General features: G+C 38.8%; 1 protein-coding gene across 1 annotated transcript; it reads left to right on the top strand.

Annotated features, from left to right (window-relative positions):
* Positions 1–307: 307 nt before the first annotated feature.
* CA2 (carbonic anhydrase 2) lies at positions 308–19018 on the top strand. The gene is made up of 7 exons (XM_062570544.1): positions 308–482; positions 1104–1301; positions 12009–12127; positions 13627–13719; positions 14489–14551; positions 15568–15723; positions 17887–19018. Exons 1-7 carry the CDS (start codon positions 449–451, stop codon positions 18004–18006), a joined length of 783 nt encoding a protein of 260 aa, XP_062426528.1. The 5' UTR covers positions 308–448; the 3' UTR covers positions 18007–19018.
* The last annotated feature ends 4058 nt before the right edge of the window (positions 19019–23076 follow it).

Here is a 23076-nt window from a genome sequence, read left to right as displayed (position 1 = left end):
CGCACCGTCCGCCGCCAGACACCGGCTCCGGGCCGCGGCACCGCGCTCTCCCCGCGCCCGCCCGCCTCGTCCGCAAGGTCACGGCGCTACGCGGGGCGCCGCGTAACAACGGGGCGCGCCGCAGGTGCCAGCGGTGCCGCGGGGCGCAATGCGGGGACCGCCGCCGCCGCCGCTCTGGGCCTCCTGCCCGCCGCTCCGCGGCTCCGCGGCCGCGGAGGAGCGCTGGCGCCCCGAGGATCGCGCATTATAAGGGGGCCGCTCTCCCCGCCCCCGAGCGGAGTCTCCCTCCTCCCGCGGCCGCGCTCCCACCCCTTTCCTCCGGCCGCGGAGACGGGCATGGAGTTGGCGGGAGCCTATAAAAGCCCCTGAGAGCCCGCCGCGGCCACGGCGCTGCGGCAGCCAGCCAGAGACTCCCGAGCGCGCAGTGCCGCCGCCGGGCAGAGGCACCATGTCCCATCACTGGGGCTATGACAGCCACAACGGTGAGTGCCGCAGCGGCGCCCGCGGGCTCACGGCCCCCGGGTCGCGGCAGCCCGGGCTCCGCGGCGGCGCGGCGCGACCCGGGACACCTGCCGGCACGTCCCCGCGGAGCCGGCGCCGGCGCCGTGCCCGCTCGGCGCGGGGGCATGCGGCGCCGCGCACCGCCTTTTCCCTGGCTGAGAATTGGCTCTGTGGCTTTTTTTTTTTTAACCTTGAGATGCCACCTGTGTTTGAGCACCGAGCCAAGCGCGCCTCGCAATCTGCCTGAAGCATCTTCTCGTTTCCTCGTGTCATTCCTTCTGTAACAACACAAGGAAGAGGGGAGGAAAGGGCTCCACTTCGGCAGGATGGGATGGACTCTAGAAGGATAGATACCCCCCCCTCCCGGCAATACATCAGCCTGAACCCCTAATGCTCAGAGCCTTAGCCCCTGAATGGGATTTCAGCTGGCTGCGCTGCCAGCTCTGAGAGCCCATACTGGTAGTGCATTATTAAACATTGATGCTAATGTTAAATCTTCATTCATGCATTTAAAGCGTTAAGGTTTCTGGGGCAAGGGCTAACATTTATATCTCCTGAGCTTTATGTCTTTTCCTGCTGAGCTGCTTTATACTGCCTTGCAGGACCTGCGCATTGGCACGAGAACTTCCCCATTGCCCATGGAGAACGCCAGTCCCCCATTGAAATTAAGACCAAGTCTGCCAAGTACGACCCCTCTCTGAAGCCTCTCAGCTTCAGTTACGATGCCTCCACAGCTAGAAGCATTGTCAACAATGGGCACTCATTCAACGTGGAGTTTGATGATTCTTCTGACAAGTCAGGTGAGACCTCATCTTCGTGTCTTCCCTTTGATGCTAGATTTGACTTTGCAGGGTAGGGATTGGGAAAAATGATACTAGTGTACTAATGCTACTACTAATATACCCTACAAAATATTTAGTGAAGCTTTTGGACTTCTTTGAAGACTAGTGTTTTGGCTTCAGTAAGGTCAGATAGGATTCAACCCTTCGGGAATCAGCATCACACGCTGCTCCTGCTCAGAAAACTGAGCTCCTCTTAGAAGAAGACTGAGCCTATCTGGGCAATTTTGAGCTATCCAGCTCTAAATGCCAGAGAAGCGAATTGGTATCTTTTGGTTTAAATCAAAGGGATTTGGATCAGGACTCAGATGTGCGAGATAAAAAAAGTAACATAATTTGACAAGAATGACTTTAGGCATTGTAAAATATTGTAACTCTCTATAAGCTATATGCCAAATGGTTAAAAAAAAGAGACAAAATACATTATAGGAATTGGCCTTAGAACAGCAAAAGATTAAACTTAATTTGGAATGGATATAGTTCAGAGATAGTTTCTTTGGTTATCAAAAATTATTTCATATTTCTGATGCCCGTAAGGCTCAAAATGTGACATGCTTTCAACTTTAGTACAGGAACAGAAGAATGATTGGAAAATACTGCTTTGCTCTTAGGTAATTTAAAGAAGCATAATCCCTGACATTTTTTGACTCTGAGCTTTCTCAATAAAGATAGGACTATATCTGACACATTCCTACCAAGTTTGCTAATAGACATCCATTCTACAGTATCTTACTATTGATTGTAAACTACAATCAAATTAAGTACCAAATCCTGCAAATCTCTTAATAATCATTACTGAGAGGAACGATTGCAGAGATGGGACAAATGATGTGCGTCAGGGCCAGTCAGAGTAAAGGTTTTATAGGCTCAGTCTTTAACTGTAGTTTCTCAGCTGCCTAAATTTGCAAAAATCATCACCCTGCTACAATAAATGTGCCTCTATTTTTAATTTAGAAAGCAAGAACAATTGCATTGTAGACACAGTCGCTGCTTTCTCTAGACACTGCCTGATTTAACTTGCTTGAGCAAGTGCCCTATTTTTCCTGAGCTTTTCTTGGCAATGTCATTTAGGGAATGGTGCTGAAAACAAATTAACCAAACAAAATCTTCTTCTACAAAAATCTTATTCGTTTTGAAAATACAAGCAATATAATTGTAACAGCAGCGTATTCAGCATCACAGTAAGAATTTGATGTTGTTTTTTACTAATGACCTTTATACTGAACAATTTTAAATGGTCAGCTAAGTGGTTCACAGTTGTATAGATGTGCATAGATCTGTATATACAATTTATACAAAGCATCCACATAAATAGCTGTATAGTTGGAAAAAAAGGAAAAAGGTATTCTGATTTCATAGTGCTTATTTTTCTGAAGCACTGAGGAGATGAAATTAAAGCATGTGAATTTTGACAATGGCATGAGGAATAAGGTAAATGATTCAAAGTATAAAAGAAATGGATTTGTTTTCACCAGATGTATGCGAGTCAGCTGTCATTGAACCCAAAGGAAACTGTTTCAGCTCCTTACATTATTAACAAAACTATTGCAGGCTCTGATCCTTGGTCTTGATTTCTGATGGTGTTATGTACAATTTCTGTTCTCATGGGAGCAAAGGTATTCAGCACAGATGAAAATTAGGACCAACCTGATGCATGCATATGTTTGGAAAGAGGTATCTCGTAACTTTGGAGGAAAAAAACCTGCAGGAACATACAATAATCTAAAGAAATGTCTATAGGAAGAATGCTCCTTATGAGAAAAGTCAATGCAGAACTAGAACATCTGTGACAGGGATCCTCTGACAGCTACGCAGAGACACAGCTCTCAGAGTGGGAGGATAGGCGATGCAAGTAGAAGTGCTCACAGTAGCTCTGTTGGTGCATCGGGGGCAGATTAATATTAAATGAAAAAAAAAAAAGCATTAGCGATCTCTGAATCCTAAGGATAGATTCTTCAGTGTGTTACTTCCTATTGAAAATCACAGTGCATAAAATCTACCTGGCAGCACACTTAATGGCTTCATTTGTCTGCATTTAACTAGGTAACCTACTTTCACTGCATGAAATAAAGCTGTCCTTGACTTGACTGTGCTTGATTCACTTATTTTTTACAGAACTGTGGTACTACAGTATAATGTATCTGCCAAATTATGGTTAGATAGCATGTAACAGTCATAGGGAGAAACTATATGAATTTATGTGATATTCTATTATGTTTTACAGAAAACAATCAAACAAAATCCTGTAAATACTTCCCACAGGCAAGCACAGTACTTGCTCCTGTGAGCTGTCCCATAAACAGAAATGAATTATCTGTGGCAGGAGGCACAAAATGAAGTAATGAGATCATTGTTCGTGAATAATCTTGAACACATGAGTAATTCTACACAAAGCAGTAGATCCATTCATTAAAAATCTTCAGGCACATATGTGATGACACTGAAGTCAACTGGGCTACAGTTTTGAGTATTAATGTCTGTTTGAAGACTCCTGCTCTTAGCGTTTTATAAAATGAGTTCTTATAATAAAAATTACAGGTTGTAATAGTATAGTAAAAGAAGTATAAAAGCTAAAATGTAATTGGATAAAACTCTCTGAAGTTTGATTCAGAAAATAATGTGAATACCATTGATCAAAAATAACAATAAGTAGATATCAGAATATTCAAAATTTTGAGATAAAATATTTCCCATCCCAAATTAAGGAGTATATATTTGCTATATGATGTGTATGCACACAGGAATATGTGGCCTTTAACTTCTGCTTGTATCAGTGAAAAACTAAAAATCTAAGAGAAAAAAAAAATTCTTAAAATAATATCTATATTCTTTATTCTACATTCTTTAGCATTGTTGTAAAATAAAATTGTAAAATAAAAATGAACTTTTTGAACATAAAGATTTATGACTAATGTATTTTCACAGAAGAAAATATCTTCTTCTCTGTCCTTTTAAAATATTTCTATACTAATAGGTGGAACTTTATAGGCAAGGTGGAGCTTTATAAACATAAATGTCACTTCAAGTTATAATTATCCTAGCTATGTCCTATAACCTATACGATTTTGTCTTACAATGTTGCTTCAAAAGTGAAAGGATATGAAAATCTTTATGATAGCTTTAGAACCTAACTTTGTTTTTCATTCTTGTTAATTTTTTAGATCTACTTAAAAGTTACAAAATACTGAGTGTAACCCTTAAAACCCCTCTTCCCAGCAGTGACTCCCAAATCTTGTTCTCATAGTATGATCTTTGAATTTCATGGGTTATGTGACAGCTCTTATATGTCAGAATATACCTCAGAGGCTAAGTCAATTCCTGAAGTGTGTTTTCTTTGTATTCCACAGCTGCTATATGGTAGCAATGATGTAAGGAAAGAAACACTAATAAATTTTTCATGACCTTTTATTTGTTGAAATTCCATGATTTCCTCCTAGGTAAACAGCAATCTTCTAGTTTTTTTTTCCTTTTTTTTTTTTTTTTTGGAATGCTTTCTTAGACCTATTTGTAGAAAGTGAATTATTATTAATTTCTCTGCATCTACTTTATCTCTTGTGATTCCTTGTTAAATTCTCATGTCCAATGTCTTTTAATAATAGTGAAAATCTAAATATTTATAGACATTAATATTTAAAATATCCATCTTTTGTCCTTAAAAAAGGACAAAAAATCTATACGATAGAAGTGTCATTTGGAATAAAACTACAAATTCAAGTTTATCCATTCTTGTGTCCTGGGGCCTGACTCTTCCACAAATAAGTGAAGCAAATGGTACATTCAGAAATAACCATTGAATTATATAATAAATGCACCTTATTATAGGAACTTTATAATAAATACGAGATTTGTATCTCATTAAGGGTAACTACTTAGTCATGTTAGACATCTTATGTTAAAGTCTGCCACAAGGAAATATTTATACTTTCACTCAGTTTAAAAGGTAGAAGTAAACAGCAACTTATCAGAGCTGAAAAACTATAGGAAGTGACTTAGCTCAGGACAGCCTAAATGGGGCCTAAAATTCAACTGGGAAATGCTCACAGCAGTAAGCACTGTATTGTGTGTTTTCTGATCATATATTTACTGGGCTTATAAAAAGTAAATCAGCAATTCATTTAAAATGAGAATATTAAAATATCATATTTTAGCTGTAGGCTAACGGGAGTGAATTGTAATTTATAACGTAAACCTCTGAAGCCATTACTAAATAAATATACTAGTAATTCCTCCTTGTGGCTGAGTCTCTTAATTGTATCCTTTTCTTCCATGGCTGCTGAGCTAGAGATAGTGTTGAAATCCAGGATAGAGTCTAAAGTAAATCTGACATTAGTGGAACATTAAAATTATAAGTAGACATTGGGTAATCAAAATACTGGATTGATCTTGGCACTAGCACCAGTTAGGAGACTTTAAACAATTGTAATCAAATATTTTTTCACCTGATTCTTTCTGCATTGGTAAATATTAATGGAAAGGCACTATGCAAACATCTTTCTTTAAGTATGATTCACTGTAAACAGAGCAATATATTTTGTTATATTGGTTATCCAACAGTTGGTGCAGTAGCATTGCTTGTTTTGCGATCAACTGATTGACTAGAAAGTCAGAGGTCCCAGAAGGTGTGTGATCATGTTCAGTAATTTCTTTGTGGAACTGATACCGCTAGAAGCTGCAAAGCCTAAGTGAGCAGAGGACTTGAGTTTAACGCTTCAAGGAACTGAGAAGGAAGACGACAGAGCTTGAGATTAGTCCAACATGATTCAGGCCTTCATTTCTTTACATAGCTTTTTCCTTACAAAGGAAACCACCTTCACTTTCAGCAGCAACTTTTCTCTTTCTTTTTTTCACAACATACTGCTTCCAAGCAGATATTTGACTTGGATTGTGCATACAGAAAACATGGTGATAGTGACCTCTACTCCTTCATTCAAGTTCTTATTCTAGAGATACTTAGTACAAAACTAGGAGAAACTAGTCAACAGTTGTCAGCTAAGGGCCATTTAAGTTAAGGAAAAGTTTATTTTTAAAATGTAATGAAGTTATGTGCCAGGCATCACTGTGGCTACTCTATTGACATTTTTTCCTCAACAGAGATGTTTGTTCGTTTACTTACAAGCATGAGGGACTTGTGTATACTTAAAGCTACACACCTCTTACCTTCCTTGAGTTTGTACATCTTCTGTTAGATCTCAGAGCAATCTGAGCACCATGTCCACTACAATTTCCGATGCTGTGAGCAGTTGCTGCAATTAAGATCATGGTTTACACCACCAAGAGTGAAGCCAATGACATATTGTTACGATTAAAAGAATCTTAATGCTTCCAGCTTGGTATTTACCAAGTCATTGGTGTCTCATACAGGGTGAAATGTGTTAGGATTGAAGGCTTATCAGGGAGTCCTACAGGACCTTATAACCCACAGTCTCCCATTAAGAGACTACATGAGAATAAAATTGCACTGGTATCAGGGAGTAGTTGATTTAAATGAATACTGAATAGTTCCCTTTCTGTTTTAGAAGCAATACTTCCCAATCTACATCGTTATGTGAACAAATTGTTTATAACTTGATGTATTTTTCATGTTTGTTTAATATTCATAAGCTGTATTTGTAAATAGTTTGAGTAAAATGCACTCTGCCTGCTCTTAATATACAAAAAGCAACTTCACTTGCCATTATTCCTTAATGCACTGTAAGTGGTCAGTGGATGCTTACATTCATACAGGTACATATTCACAAACATTTAGATGCCTACAAACACACATTTACACTCAGATTTGCCACAAACATTCTCACATGTATACTTATGTGAATCACAGGGTACAAAGGACTTTTACATATCGTGGGAAGGATTGAGAAGGAAGGTCAAGAACCTAAATAACTTCTTGTCCATAAGCAAGTCAGTCTCTGACTGATACCCAGTCTGTATCAAATAGTTCAAGTGGAGAGAGCCAGAATCACGGACCAGCTGCCAAAGCACACGTATGCGGGCTGTTACGTTTGACAGATATTTCATTCTGGCCTATCTCTCTGGAACATCCTTGGTGATTTATCAGGCTAACCCTCTAGCAAGGTCAGAGTAGGCTTTTTTTTTTTTTTCTCCCCTCCCCTTAAGAGATACCAATTACATAGTTTTCCACTTTGTGAAACACATTATGGACGTTTTCTACAAGTATGATCCCTACAGTCAGACTCTTAGGTCCTATCTTACTCTCCTGTTTATCATGATATAGTGTCCTCAGAGGAATGTTTGAAAGAGATAACATAAGGAAGGAAACATTTCCCAAAACCTGATGTTCTGTACTCTATGCTTCACAGAAATGACAGCTCACCCTGACTGAACTCTCCAGTCTGTCAGATGGGGAAGCCCATCCTTGCATAAGAACACAAGGCTAATCCCTGAGCATACTCATAAGAGCCCTTCTTGTGCCATTAATAGTGCATGATGCTTAACATTTTTTTTCAAGTAATGCTTATTTACTTTCTCTCCTCAAAATCTTTTTTCTGTCGTGTAGATGTCTGCACAGCATTAACACTAGTGTATGTACTGTGCATATACATGAATAAGCAGAGTGTGTGCAAAAGGACTGTCCTCAACAGTGGACAACAGAATTGTTCTGCTGTTAGGGTTTTGTTTAGAGGTAACTGAACTTCAACTAAATTTCATAAGTTCTGAACTGCAGACATTTGTCACGCTGTAGTCGATGCCTTGTTTCACCTATTAGAAGGAGCTCTGTTGTCAATGATTTCCATTTGAAGAACATTTTCTCATTCTGTTTATTCTCAGAATGACAAATTTTAGCATTTTTCTTATCACACTAGTTTTTATTACAGGGCGTAATTCATTCTAACTCATGAAACAGTCTTGTAGTTTATCCATTTGGTTCACTCCTTTGAGAAGTTTATTGCCTTGATGAATACATTAGTCCCCTGCTCTATATAGAGAGAACATCCAACATACATAGGAGGTAACTATAATAACAGTAATTCCACAGTATTCCTGCAAAACTCCACACATGCAGATGCTGCTGCTGCCTAAAAATAATACAAAATGATCGACAGTATATTTTTCAAAGCTGTTTCTGTTCTGCAAGGGAAAGGTAACTGCCCAGTGACTTGCCTTTTAATAGAACAGTGAAGTGATGTGCCTTAGTAAACAGCTGTCCGAGATGCAACAAAATGCTGTTTTGATTTCTATCCATTGCCAAATATGCTAAGAAAGTGTAAATGGAAACAAATATAGTTCACCTTCTTTATCCAAGAAACCCCACAGATGTTAATGGAACAGTTCATGCGATCATTTGCCTTTCCAAATTAGCTCTGCTAATACTGATGTTCACCTAATTTAGAAAATGTTTTGGGATCATAACAGTGCAGTGTAATTGCTGGATGTTAGTAATGTAATTACTTCAGTAAATGGCAGTAAGCTGAAAACCCAGTGACTATCTTTAAATGTAAGCAAATTAGGCCCAAATTTATCCCATTGTAATATTACACGGAACTGTCAAATAGAAGGAAAGTTACACTTTCAAACTGTCACTGCTTGGACTGTTACATCCCTATGAAGACTAGGTTACTGATGTAGATTTTTGTTGAAAAAGAGGATTCTGTTGAAAAGGAAGACTCGTAAGGAAAGAACGTGTTTTTCACGTTGGCTGGTGCTGTCTTTGCTCTGCACGCAGTTAGCTGCAGTAGACGGTTCGCGCCGTGGTGCCGGGGGGCTGCCGGCTCCTGTGTGACGGGGAGGAGGTGCCCTCGCCCAAAACTGCCTGGCTGTCTCAGGAGGCTTTCTGCAACGGTGCTGTGTAAGAAGAGGGAGCACAGCTACCAGCTCATTTCCAGGGTGTTTTTTAGTAATCCTAGTTCCAAAAGGAAGGGAGCTAATTCTGAGGTGCTCAAATAAGGATCAGAATTTCCTCATCCCTCCAAAACGGGATGGAAAGGCTGGACTTCTGTCTTTAATGGAGGCTGAATGGATGTGTGAGTGACACGGGCAGGGACAAGGAGGTTCCCATTGCAAATGTTGCTCTGATTCTCAAGGTCTTGTTACTTTCCAAAAGCTCATAGCCTTTATTCATGGTTAAAGGAACTTCCTCTGGGAAAACTGAGGCTCCAACATTTCTGCTTTGCCTTTTAAGTTTAATTTTAACCTTTACTTCTTTGAAACAGCTGAGAAATATTAACAAAAAAATAATAACTACTCAATGTCAGCTAGCACAAGAAGGGCTATTGTGTAATTAAGCCTGCTGAATTTATATTCATTCACACTAATCTAATTATTACTTTCTTTGAATGCTCTGCTGTGAGTCAAAATAAAATAGTGCTGGATTTGAGAACCACAGAATGAGAAAAGTAAGCAAAAACTGCAAAGAGACTTTTGTGCGTTTTTTAAATTTTATAAAAGTATAGCAAACTTTGTGTAGAAATAGCACTGCAAATGTATTTAAGAAGATTGCATGGTTCTGCTTTTCAGCATGCTTTCCATTGATTAATAATGGCAGATTAACATGTGCTACGCTAGTGCCTTCTGAGGTTCAGGGATGGTAAAACCTCAATCCTTTTATATCTGCAACAAACAGCTAGTCCATTAGCCAAAGGAACGGAAAGTGTAACATTAAAACTCAATGGCATCATTTTAAAATGAAACATGATATTGTGTAGACTATTTTGCACCTGTAAAGATACAGCAACCAATTATTTCATTTTAAAAAGAAACCAATACACATTTGCAGTAGCCATTATATATAAAAAAAGAATTATTCTCATTTGTAGTGCTGTGCTTGAAACAGCTATGCTTCTTGGGCATATTGTACATATAGAAATAAGAAAATACAATAAAACAAGTGCCTATCTAATTACTTTAAACAACCATTCTTCTTGACATTATATAGCTTGGCAATAGGTAGGTTAAGTCTTGGTCTGTTCCATGTTGGCTACGGTATCTGCAATTGCAAAGACTATAGTATAGCATATATTCATATTTTTCAAAGAGAAATGCATGTTGGGAGACCTCTAATTCTATTTGCCAAAGAAGGAAACACAGGCAAATGCTAAATTTGTCCGCCAAACCCAAATTTTGCATGTATAAGGCACAACGGTGGAAAACTAATGTGTTTTATATATCTTGCATTAAATTTTCTTATATTTCAATGTTTTAGCCAAATCCTTCTGGCCACTTTGAGTTCCTTCCATTGCCAAGTATCTATGGCTATTGTTGTACATGCTTGCAAATAATCAGAGTTATTCAAACCTGCACAAATAGTGAGCTTTTCCTATCTGCACTTGATTTACATTTTCACACATGCATGTACTGTGATAGTTACGTGTCTACAGTATTTGCAGACTGGGAGGAAAGCATCTTTACTCCACAGAAATGTTTTGTTTATGGCATATACCCTGAACACACTTACATGTAATATCTGTTGTCAATACTCTTCTGTCACTTTAATACATACATACATACATATATATATACATATATATATTTATATATATGGGGGGAGAGAGAGAGGGAGAGATTGGTCTCTAAAATGTGTAACACTTCAAATTACGTGTTAAAAATATCTTTATTTTTCAAATATTAACACCCTAAACAAAGATTTAATTATGAATTTGACATGCTCAACCAAAACATACAAACAAAAAAACCCAGTGTGAAACCTTGCTCTAATAATTTGGATAAAGAGCTTGTTTTAACATGATTATTTGTCATTTTTCTGTGCTTTATGCTGCACTGGAGAAGACATTGTCTGTGCCCTGAGCATTTTGCAGTATTAGGTCTTGATCCTGCATATCATAATGGTCTAATTGCTCTCAGTTTAAGCACAAGGTTAAAACTAGGAAGTGGAATAAGGGAGCTCAAGGGAGCTCACTCTTGAGTAATTGAAAGTGTGGTTGGGCACTCCAGTTACATCAGTCACATAGCAGGAATAATGTCAAATAGCAGAGAGCCTAAGTAAGTGCCCCTTTTCCAAAGCAAACCGGCAAATTGTTTTCAAAAATCTGTCTCTGTAGATGTTACCACTCACCACTATTTTTTGAACCATTCATTCTTGAGGAGTAAAGGGTATGACAAGAGATTTTAAATTCATGTCTCTTCATGTCTAACGCCGTGCCTAGCACTTTGCCTTACGGGAACCCATGGGTAGCAGGTGCTTGGGTTTAATCTGGAGCCAAAAGCTTTTTACTCAATCCAGTTCACTATACGATTTGCAGGATTAAGGCCTAAATGGATAAAGTGCCTAAAATGAGGGGACAGAGTACATAAGTAAGTGAATGATGACTTGATCTTCAAGTGTACTTTCATAGAATAACTCTATATAGGCCTCTCATAATGGCTGTTCTTTTTCTTGGCTTTTCTTATTTATTTGGTGACAGAAAAGTTACATCTTCAGCTCTTCCTAACAGCCTTGTCACCTTGTAATATTAGCATGCCTGTTAAATTGCTGATGAGACGCCCACTGTAAAGGCACTTACATTTTCGTATGTCCGTTATATATTTTTGCTTATCGCAGCAATGTACTATTGAAGATGAACTGGAGCAGCATGGCAGCATGCAGAGAAATAAACTGTAATTCACTTGGAAGACTTGAGATGGGCATTTAAGTTGGAAGTGAGATTTGATAGCAAAGGCTGTGGGAGATGCTAATGCAGGATCTTTGCTTTGCAGTGCTGCAAGGTGGAGCGCTGGATGGAGTCTATAGGTTGGTGCAGTTTCACATTCACTGGGGATCCTGTGAGGGCCAAGGGTCTGAGCACGTGGTGGATGGTGTGAAGTATGATGCAGAGGTAGGACATGCTTTACCTCCTTCACTCTTCTGTACGGTGTTAATATTTTATTTCTTTTAATCTTCCAGCATCGTTGCAGCAGCCCTAGAAATATTAATGGAGCCAGATGCTAGGGACGGGAATGGGGGAAGTACCATAGAAGACTTTGGTAAAATGCTGCCTCGGGAACTACCTTTTCCATGAGCACAGAGTAGAAATATAGGACTCCTTGTAATTTTTTTTTTCAGTTACATTATATCAAAGAAATTACAGAAGCACAAAAACCCACACTAATTATCCCTGTTTTTCCATTGCTTTCTCACCAATTCCTGGAAATTAAGAAGAAATAGACTTGCAGCACCTTTGTACCTACACACCCATTTTTTTCTGGCTTCAATTTTTGATATCAGAGACCTTTATAAAAAAATACAAATATTTTGCAGTAGATCCTTTCATCTTTTGATGACAAAGAAGGAAAAAGGCAAGTAGCCAAGTGAAGACACTTTGGCTGACCTCTTTGAATAGCCTTATAACTTTGGATATCCCTAAGACTCCTTAAGACTGCTTTACAGTCTTAGTACAAAATTGGAGTGACTTTAGTGAATTGCATCCTACCCTTCCCTGTCACCTCTTTAGAAATTTAGCACTAGATGCAGTGACAGACTTTTTTAACCCTTGCAGTAAATGCACACGTTGACTGAACATAGCTGTGATTTGCATTGACAGATAGAAGAAATAGCCCTACAAATTCACCTGCTCTGCTGCTTTTTCATGAGATAAGGATATCTTTTATCTTTTCCAAGAAACTTGCCATCACCTTGTGTCTGCTCACAGTACCATAATTACTTGCTTAACTTGATTTGAAAATACTCACGATAGTACAAATTCTTTTCATATAAAAAGAGAGGGAACAGCAAGAGCAGGTGAACTTTCATTGTAATTAGAAATAACAGGGGAACCAAAAAGAAAGGGAACACAACCTGGTGATTCATTTCATACTCTTTTCAAAGGTTTTTCCGGAAAGGACAGGACTGTTTTCTAAAAGCGCTCTAGATTGTAGGTCAGATCTATAGAGGCTGATGTTAATGTCTGACATTATTTCCCTGACATTGGACAAATACGTCTTTCAGTATTGACAAGAACTCCAGGATATATAGCGTTAAAATACTATATAAAAATCCTGCAGGCTGTGTGCAGGAAATGCTCATACTGAAGATAACAGGAGTTTCACCAGACTAAAAGCGGGAGGATACAGCCCACAGTTTGCATTTTAAACTCATCTGGGAATAAGAGTGAGAAGTAAAATACAATGCATGACAGAAACCTCTTTGCATAAATGAAACCTGAAAGTAGACGAATAATTCAACAAATTTCTTAACTGTACACAAAACTTTTTAAATCTCAGCAGTAAAACACTGTCTGCTGTTAATGTTTAATAAACGACTTCCCTGCATTCTCATTTGTAAAATATTATGGATGGAATATATTCTTCATAGTTCTTTTTGTTTTCTTGCTCCTAGCTCCATATTGTTCACTGGAACGTAAAATACGGTAAATTTACTGAAGCTGTGAAGCATCCTGATGGTTTGGCTGTGGTAGGCATTTTCATGAAGGTTAGTTAAACCCTTTTTTGTATTATTTGGATTAATCCAGTATGCTCAAGTCCCCCTCATTTCAGGGGGACCTTAGAGCATAAAGTGTAGAATAAGGCAGCATTATGCTATCCTGTAGAAATCTAGAGCAAGCTAGATGATCCTCCAAATTCTTGACTTTCCCTACATACAAAAATTGTACATTTTCCTATTGCCATTGGCGTATGACTGCCTTCCATCAGTGTGGCAGCCCTGTTGGCTGCCCAGTATACTTGCCTCCACCATGACAATGGTACTGCCATAACTTTTCCAGTAAAAGATGATGTGCGTGACTACACGATTATATATGTATGAATATGCAGGTACAACAAGCCTAAACCTCTATTTCCCTCTCCTGTAATCATTAAACATCCAAAGTATTTGTCTTGGTTGAATTATCTTCATAGGTAGCTGAAGAAGGTGACTGTGCTGTAGCACTGTTCACTGTTTGGCCTCACTGTGTTTTGTTAGGAGGGTGACTTCTACGAAAAAAGAACAGCTCAAGTCCAAAAGTAAATCCATATACTGTAAATGAAAATAACTTTATTCTGTACACTGTCCTTGGCTGACCCATTTGTGCTGACTGTCAGCTGGCATGTTTTTAAAGCATCAGTTCCAGTCCCTTTACCATAGTACTCCTGTTACATAAGGAATGGGTGCTGTGAAAATGTTCTGTAAAATGTTTCCTCAAGAACTGTAATATATTATGAGAGTAAATGATTTCTTTCTTTTCATGTGATTTATATTACAGGTAGGGAATGCTAAGCCTGAAATACAGAAAGTTGTTGATGCTCTGAACTCTATTCAAACCAAGGTAATAAATTGTCTGTTTTGATTGCCACTAATTGCAACTGTGTTGTGTCATCTTCTCCAGCAAATGGATAATTTACTTCTTCCCATTCTGTTACATCTGTGAGAGTAAAACAAACCTTGCTGCCATCAGCTCTGATGCCATTGTACTCCTAAATGTGAAAGTAATTCAGATGAAGTTATGGTAGAGGACAGGGAGTACTCAGAAACTGTGATCATTTTATATTTCTATGATTACATTTATCTGTCTTTCAGCTGCTTTTAAACCTATAGAGTAGGATGATATGAACTCTTCTATGCACCCTTTCTTGTCAGTGGCAAGAGAGAGGCAAAATGCACCTATGGGATAAATTTCCTTCTGGACATGCCTCTCTTTTGGCTATTTTACTGAGAGAGTCCAGATGAGAAGTTTGAAGAGGATATGGAACCTTTAGGGAAAAAAAAAAAAACGCTTCTCTGTATTTTAAATATTGTGTGCAATGATATGTGATCTTAATGAGTTGAGTAATGAGTAATTAAAAATACTCACTGAGAAATTAAGTACCCTCTAAGTGAGTAAAGGCCCATGCTTATGAGAAATGCAGATAGGAATGGTAAAGAATGAGACTGTGCTGCCATCTTTGTCATCAGGCTTCATTTTGAGGTCAATGGCTGTTGCCATTTATTTCAGTGGACACTCTCACAGATCTCCCAGTTTCTATATTTCCTATGTGATCAGTGCACACAGCATCTGAAATCAATTGCATTGTTTGCATAGGGAAGTCATATCTCTAAGAGAAGAGGATGTGAATTCAAGGTTTAAAATAAAAAATAAGGTCTTGAAAGCCCTGTAAGATAAAAAATGATGTGCTGAAAGTCTTTAATCCCAGATGTATTGTAGGAGATGCCCAACACTGTGTGCCAAACTCCATTTTCCTGTTCTTCTCTTCAAGCACAGAACCTCTCAGAAGAGACTGCTACTACAAGCTAAGTGTATGTATGCCAGCTGGGACCTTAACTCAACTCCCTTTTTTATTGTAGGGGAAACAAGCTTCCTTCACAAACTTTGACCCTACTGGATTGCTTCCTGCATCTAGAGAGTACTGGACATACCCTGGCTCACTGACCACTCCTCCTCTGCATGAGTGTGTGATCTGGCATGTTCTGAAGGAGCCCATTACTGTCAGTCCAGAGCAGGTAGGTCTTCAATAGTTAGTGCCAATAGATTTATGTTGGAAACACATTGATTGCTTTGGCTTAGCCCTCAGGGTGATCTTTCTCTGGAATGGCAGCTTATGTTACTGCAGAGCTACATAGGCTATTATCTAGCGTCACATGTCCAAAATATATATCTGAAGTGATGATCTTCTTTTGGCAAGACTTGTGCTTCTGTGTGTAGAAGCAGAGTTTCCTGTAACATGTAAGGCTGCCCTCTGTTTGGACTATTGTCCAGGAAAAATACGAGGATTTAAAAAAAAATTAATAAGGATTTCCAGATACACGACTTCTTGGCTGGAGCTGCCATGTATTAAAAATACAGGAAATTTGCAGAATGCATGAAAAGACCATTTGTGTTGCACATATACAGTAATTCTAACGTGTATTTTAAGCACTAGCAGATTTTCTTCTCTACATTCACAAATCACCTATCTGGATATACTTACCCTGAAAATACTAGATTTACCAAGCAACTGAAGAGCATTTATTCTACATCTGCAGCACACAACTTGTAGATGTTTGGTAGATCTACCACATCTTCCAGCATTTCCAGAATGCACAGAACTTGTTGTACAAGGACTATTCAGCCCAGAAGAACAGACTGGGAAATCCCACACAGTATTGTGACAACCCTAACAAAATTCTGTTGTTGGAAGAGAGAAACCTTACAGATTCCAGAAGTCTGTCTGCTATCTAAAAACCCTCCTCTTTCCATTTGCAGCTTGCAAAGTCTACTGTCCTAGTAGGACAGAGCTCTTGCAGACTAAATCACTTTCAGTCCTAGCTCTGTTCTCAACCATTAATGAAATTATGTAGAGGCAAGATTCCATCCTTGAGTCTGCATCTGTGTGCTTGGAAGTTATAAATAGAATATAAAGCTTATAAATATAAACTTACCCTAGACAGCTTTGAGTTTACCTTTCAAACTCTTAAATCTCTTTTATCAATAGCAATGGTATTAACACAATTCTAGGGGGACTATTCAGCTGATATAAAAAAAATGCAACTGATCTGTTCTGGGACATAATGTAATAAAAGGTAGAATAAATGAAGAGGAAGAACTACTGGAAATAATCATAATTTGTAGCAATAATTGCCATTAATAAACTGCAACTTTTAAGAAAGCCTTTAAATTGATACCATTTATTTATTTTATAGTATTGATATTGTTATTGATAATCCAAGGTACACAAATATAATTTTATAATAGGGCAGAAGCATATTCACCAAAGCAGGATTGTTTTTCCTACTACAGCTGCTTTCACCACCTACCTACAAGTAGTAGAAGGCACTAGCTGTTTCCCCCCCAACACCCCTCCCTATTACAGTCAACATTTTAAAGATGAATTTGAGATCAAAACAGTGCATGTGGCAGCTTGCCTTTTCATTCGAAAACTGATCAGAACAAGAAGCCATAAAGCGGAGTGTTGCCACTGGATTTAAGTTGAATTGCTCTTCTAAAGGTAGCTGAAAGCTGGATAGTACAGCAGGATGTAGCAAGCCCATTATCATGTGCTATACTGACACAGCAGTTGTTGGAAGAGGTCAAGCTCTGAACTTTGTTCCAGTCATTTCATGAAGGTTTGGCCTCTCCTGAGCTGGCCTGTGGCCGTGCTCCCTGGAAAAAGGAGCCTGTCTTGTACCCTGACTGTTGCAGAAGCCTGCATCCTTCCTTCTTATTTCTGTCAGCAGTTTCAGTTGGCTGTGTGAGATCACATTTGAAGCAGGTTATTATTTTGGCACAGTCATTTTTTATTAGCTTTGCATCTACCCCCTTAGACATCATGATGGTTTTATTATGTTATACTCTGTAAACGCCAATTTTGCTTTAGGAACAAGCACTAGAAAAATCAAGATCTCTTGAATGAATTTGGCAGTTTTAATTTGCTTCCAAGGATCAGGTCAATTTTATTTTAAAATACCAAGTGCCCAAAGAAGTCCAGCCTTCAAAGAGCCGAAACAGTACATGTGGATGAAGTCTGCTGTGGATGGTGCATCATATGGCTGGTGATACAGTCTCTAGCCCATTAGCACTGGCAAAACTTTAAGATGAATCTCTGGCTCTGGCTTCAGGTGAATAATTCGAATAGTCCCATTGAAACAGGATGATGCAACTGAGGATGTTTGTGCTTTCTTCCACAGATGTGCAAAATCCGTGGCCTTTGCTTCAGTGCTGAAAACGAGCCTGTATGCCCCATGGTGGACAACTGGCGCCCATGTCAGCCTCTGAAGAGCAGAGAAGTTAGAGCTTCATTCCACTAACCTGAGTGCTGAGTGTGTTAGAAATTGAGTGTGTTTGTGAGGAGCCTGCTCTGCTAAGCACAATTCAAACCTTTGCCATGTGTGCCCTGACAACATCTGGTCTCCTGGATCCATTATTTTCTTCTGTTCTGCGTCTGAAATGCCAGCTGGTGAAATGTGAAAGGCTCTTGGCTGAATGGGAAAAGGGGTTCTTATCATGGGAGGTTGTGGGGAGTGGGGTGGGAAGAAGGGGCTGTGTGTGTGTTTTGATGATTATTATCTTGACTGATGCTGGTGTAATGGCTGTTTGGGAGAGGATATGGTGACAGTGGAATAAACCATTTTAAGAAGCCTCATCCACATGCATAGTATACATAACTAACTTGAAGCTTTGACAAAAGCACAGGAATACAGAATATAGATATGACTTAGGGAAAAAAGTGAATTGAGATAAATAAAGCAAAGTGGATATTGAGAATTAGATTTCTTAGATTTTAAGAAACTGACATGTAAATATTTTAAGATTGTTTTACATTTTTACCCATGCTATCAACAACCTCAGTTATGTCTTACTGGAAGTGTGGGTTTATTTAATAGGAAAGTCCTAAATTAAATACTATCTTTCAAATTTGTTAATACCATAGAAATAATACAAGGTATCTTTTCATTGAAATAATATATGCTCTAATTTAAAAAAGAATATAATACTGTATTTTAGATAAATTCTCTAATAAAACTATACTTACATTTTTGCTTCCAAGCTGTTACTTTAATTCAGGAAAAGAAAAGAGTCATTGATCTTTTCATATCCTTGTATATTAAAACATAACTAATAAACATACAGTATACAGAGAATCAATTTCAATGACACTGAAGATGAATACAAACCTGTAGGGTATGTTAGGGAATTTTCCGTAAGTATCTCTCTGGTGGACAGCAGAAGGAGGTACTAATTTTGAGCAACTACAACAAATTATTGTCCAAGTTGACTGCATAATAAAAAATACATTCACAAGAATGTTGAATGAAATCATACTGAAGAATGAGCTTCTTTAAAATGGTTGCTTGAACACTGCCCTTCTGTGACAGCCCAAAAACAAAGTGCCCCGTTTCTCCAAGAAGATCAAATCTTTCAAGACCGTGTATCCAAAGTTTGTTTTTTATCCTCTTTATCCTTATCCTTTAAGTAAGGCATCTTTATGAATGATTTCAACAGAAAAATTTTCAACAGAGAAATTATTTCCAATAACTTCCATTGTTGGATCTACATCAGCTGGTTTCTTGTGCTCTCCTGAATGCATATGCAATAGGTATCTAAATATATGTCTGATCTAAATACACAGGATCCAAGCAAACCAATAAAGGGCTGTCCTCTTTCCCAGATTCCTGGCTGTTATAAGAAAAGTCATCTTTAATCCCTCTTCTGATTGGATTCTGATATGAGATTAAGATTTTAGTCCTAAATTTTAAGGCATTTAATTGATGACACATGAATGTATGTGATCCTACCACATCAAGGATCACTTTGTAGTTGATAAAAGATCAGTTGGCAGGCTATGTCTTGAAGCTCTTGGGATCTTGAGCAGTGTGAGATGAGAATGAAGCGCTCTCAATCTGAGGGTGACCTTTGCATCCAAAAATCTCTAGAAAATTCTGCCACATCTGCCTCTTTGAAAAGCTTTTCTTTCGTTTAAAAAAACAAAACAAAATCAAAATTTCTTTCACTAAAGGTCATTTGTTCAGCTTCCCTGAACCAGTCCCTGGAGTTGCTTATCTCTTTCCAAAACAACTACACTGGCTAATTTAGGTTCTTGATGTTGTATAGCTTGAACACCTTTCTGATGCTTAAATATGATCCACAGGCCTGAGCTGTGCACTTATGTCCCCTAAACAATGCAGGACAGGTTATATCTCTAAGAATGGGAATCATTGATCCAGTACACTGTGGCTGAAGTTGCTGAAGCAAGCCAAGAAGAAACACTCTACTTAAGGTCTTGTGTTGCACTTATTTCAGCAGGTAGCATCCTTTTGCTGAAACTGCAGGGAATGCTTGTTCCCAGTCACAAACACTAAGCTGTTTCCTGGAATTGCACGTGTATGCCAGCACTTAATATCCAAAGGCTGTAACCCTGTTTTCCTCTTAAAGACTACAAGTTATGGCAGTATTAAAAAATGTTAGGGCATTGGATTTTCAAATCCCTCCCCTGCCTAAGGGATTTGAACCTATATTTTGACAAATAGGATATCCTGATTACTAAGTAACAGGGCTTTCTAAGAGATAGTGCTGCTTAAATAGTATCCAGGCTACTATACGATAGAGAATGTGAAATTCTGCCAAAAGGCTACAGTAAAAATGTGGGAATGTCTGTGATGTTCTAACTACTGCTGCAATTAAAATGTTTCATATTTAATACTCAAATATTAATTGAAGCCAGGCCTGAGCCATGCCCAGGTCACCACTGGAATTCCAGTATCAAAGCTTGGGTGCCTTGTAAATGTTATGGCAAGCACTATCTGTCTCCAGCCTAGGTATTAAGGAGAAAATTGGAAATCCATGTCTCCATGCAGTAACTAGTTCACTCTTTTATATTACACATCTTCGTAGTGTGGACGGGTAATCCAGTCTCCCTAGAAAGCTCTTCTAATACATCAGACAAAACACTAACAATGGTAACAGTGATTTTATTTAAAAATCCTCCTAGTGTGGGCCCTCCCACAGACTTGCAGGCAACTACCCCGAAGAGGTGATGAGGAACAGAAGAGGTCGTAGCTCAGGCGCAGGTGTACAAAGACGGCTGTGGAACGTGCCCTTTGGACGAATGGGCCCCGGTCCACGACTCACTGAGGTCAATATGGGTGATGTAACAGCGAACTGCTGTTGCAAGAGCTGCTGCTTACAAGGGTGGTAATGTAGCTTCTCAAGGTCAAGGTGGAGAATCATAGACTGAAAATGAGGGCAGCATAGTTGTTAGTTATTTTTGACTAACATTTTTTTCCCATAAGGTGTGTAGGAAAGAAATCACGCTTCTGAGGAAAGAATGGACAATTCAATTTCTGTAATCATCTATCATCATAGTGGACTCTATCTATCAAAAATTAGCTCACCAGGACTGGAATGTTAAGTATGATTTCTGAAGGCAACTGGGGGTGAGGGGTCAGTCTAACTTCCACAGAAACAACCAAATAGTTTTGAAAATCTAGCTCCACATTTCTCTACTTGCTCTGACAAACTCCCGCCACACTTCAAGGTTGTTCCATAAATAATAAGAAACAGTAAGCAATGACAATCAACATCAGCCATATATTTATCATCTTGTTTGCATGAGCCTGTTTACCTGGAATATTGCCAATAGCATATGTTTGCCAAGTATAAGGTACTTTTATGTTCAGCCTGACAATGTGCAAGCTGGTGTTTATGTCATATACATGGTGTACATGAAGAGCCTGCTGAAACTCTTACCTCTGTGTTCTACCAGGGAACTTTGCTGGTTATTTTTCTTTTTTTCCATTTTTTTAAGTGGATAAACTTTGATAACCTCCTTCCGCCAAATCCTCTCAAAAACCCTTTACAACATAAAATGATATATGGGCTGTTCACAAACTCACACTTTGCATTTGAACTCTTGCACAAGGTACAGCCTTTTCAAGGAAGATTTATTTGCTAAGGTCAACTCAGAGGTAAACAATTTTCCTGGTATTCATGTCATTTCCTGAATGACAAGTTTGATCAAGATAAAGGTGAATGTAACCATCCAGTTCTTCTTCTTGACCTCTATTCTCCTTGATTATGTGCATGTATAAAGAAGTTATGTCTTGCAATTCTTTCATAGAAGACTTTAAACCACTACCCATTGTAACATCACAGTTTCACCTATTTCACCTGGAGAATTGTTTTTGAATTCATGAGGAAAAGAAAGAGACCATCTGGATCACAAACCAGAAATTGGTATTTCATGCACTGTAGGCAATTGTAGTATTGCCAAGTAGGCATCTCTGATTATCAAAGAGCAATTTATTTAGATAAGAAAAAGAAAGAAAGAAGGCTAATGTGTTAATGCAAAGTCACACTAAGATACGAGGCTACCACTTTGATAGGGGAGAGAAGCTTGTTCACTTGCAAACTGTTCATTTTGCACAGTTTGTGATCTTGTCTCGCACTTGTCTGCCAGCTCCATGTGTTAGAACATTTTATAATTTCTCCACTGCTGTTTCTAAGGATTGGATGTGTCCTAGATTGACATGGGTGAGTAGACTGTGATTACAGATGCTCCCAGGGTGATTAGATAATAACGCTCTACATGGAGTCAGCAATGTTTATAGAAGTCAGGACAGTTTGTAGAAGAGCATCACTCACTAGATGACAATTTTAGGATTTTCTAACTCTTCAAAGAAAAGCCCTGGTGAGCAACAGCTGTTTCAAATCTAATATTGTAGAAGAAAGCGCCGAGAAAAGTACAGGCAATGGATTCATTGAAAGATTCCCATGGAACCTCTAACATAACATTCTCTAACATTCTGAACCATAGTGTCACATACAGTCACATGGCAGCTGCTGATATTTTTGCTTACTGTGAGTGTTTGATGTATTTTTAATCTATTTGGCAACCAGATGCGCCAATCCTGTCCCCCCCCCCCTTCCTCTTTCAATATGACAGCGATGGGTTGAAGGGCAGTTCTGCTACCTTGACTCCACGGATGGTTCTCACAGGCTGTGAAACTGCCCAGCCACCAGCTCCAGAAAAGTGTGAGGGCAAAGAATACATCTTCAAAGCCATCAGGACTCAGTTTCATGCAGTGGATGGTACAGTGATGAAGCTTTTCAGAAGTCCCTGCCTGATTTTGGACTAACATAAACTAATTTTTTCTCCAAGACATGAGCCAAAGACAATTAGGGAATATCTACATCCCACACTCATATCCGCACTGCTATGTGTCGAGATATCCTTATGATATTTTTAAAAAGGCAGTATCTAAGCACTATTTCTATAATTTTGCATCGTGTGAGACATTGTATATGTGTATGGCAAGATGCAGTCTTTGTTCTTTTAGGCTCACAGTCTAAAACAGAGAGCAAATACCTAAAGAAGATAC

Source organism: Rhea pennata, chromosome 2 (genome assembly GCF_028389875.1).
Source record: "Rhea pennata isolate bPtePen1 chromosome 2, bPtePen1.pri, whole genome shotgun sequence".
NCBI classification, from domain to species: Eukaryota; Metazoa; Chordata; class Aves; order Rheiformes; family Rheidae; genus Rhea; species Rhea pennata.
Note: the sequence above shows the minus strand (reverse complement) of the source record. Positions and strands in the feature narration are given on the sequence as shown.

Coding starts and splice junctions, on each gene's coding strand:
- CA2 (XM_062570544.1), top strand. CDS start 449: ATGTCCCATCACTGGGGCTATGACAGCCACAACG. Junction 12,128..13,626: donor GTGTGAAGTATGATGCAGAG/GTAGGACATGCT, acceptor TCTTGCTCCTAG/CTCCATATTGTTCACTGGAA. Junction 14,552..15,567: donor TGAACTCTATTCAAACCAAG/GTAATAAATTGT, acceptor TTTTTATTGTAG/GGGAAACAAGCTTCCTTCAC.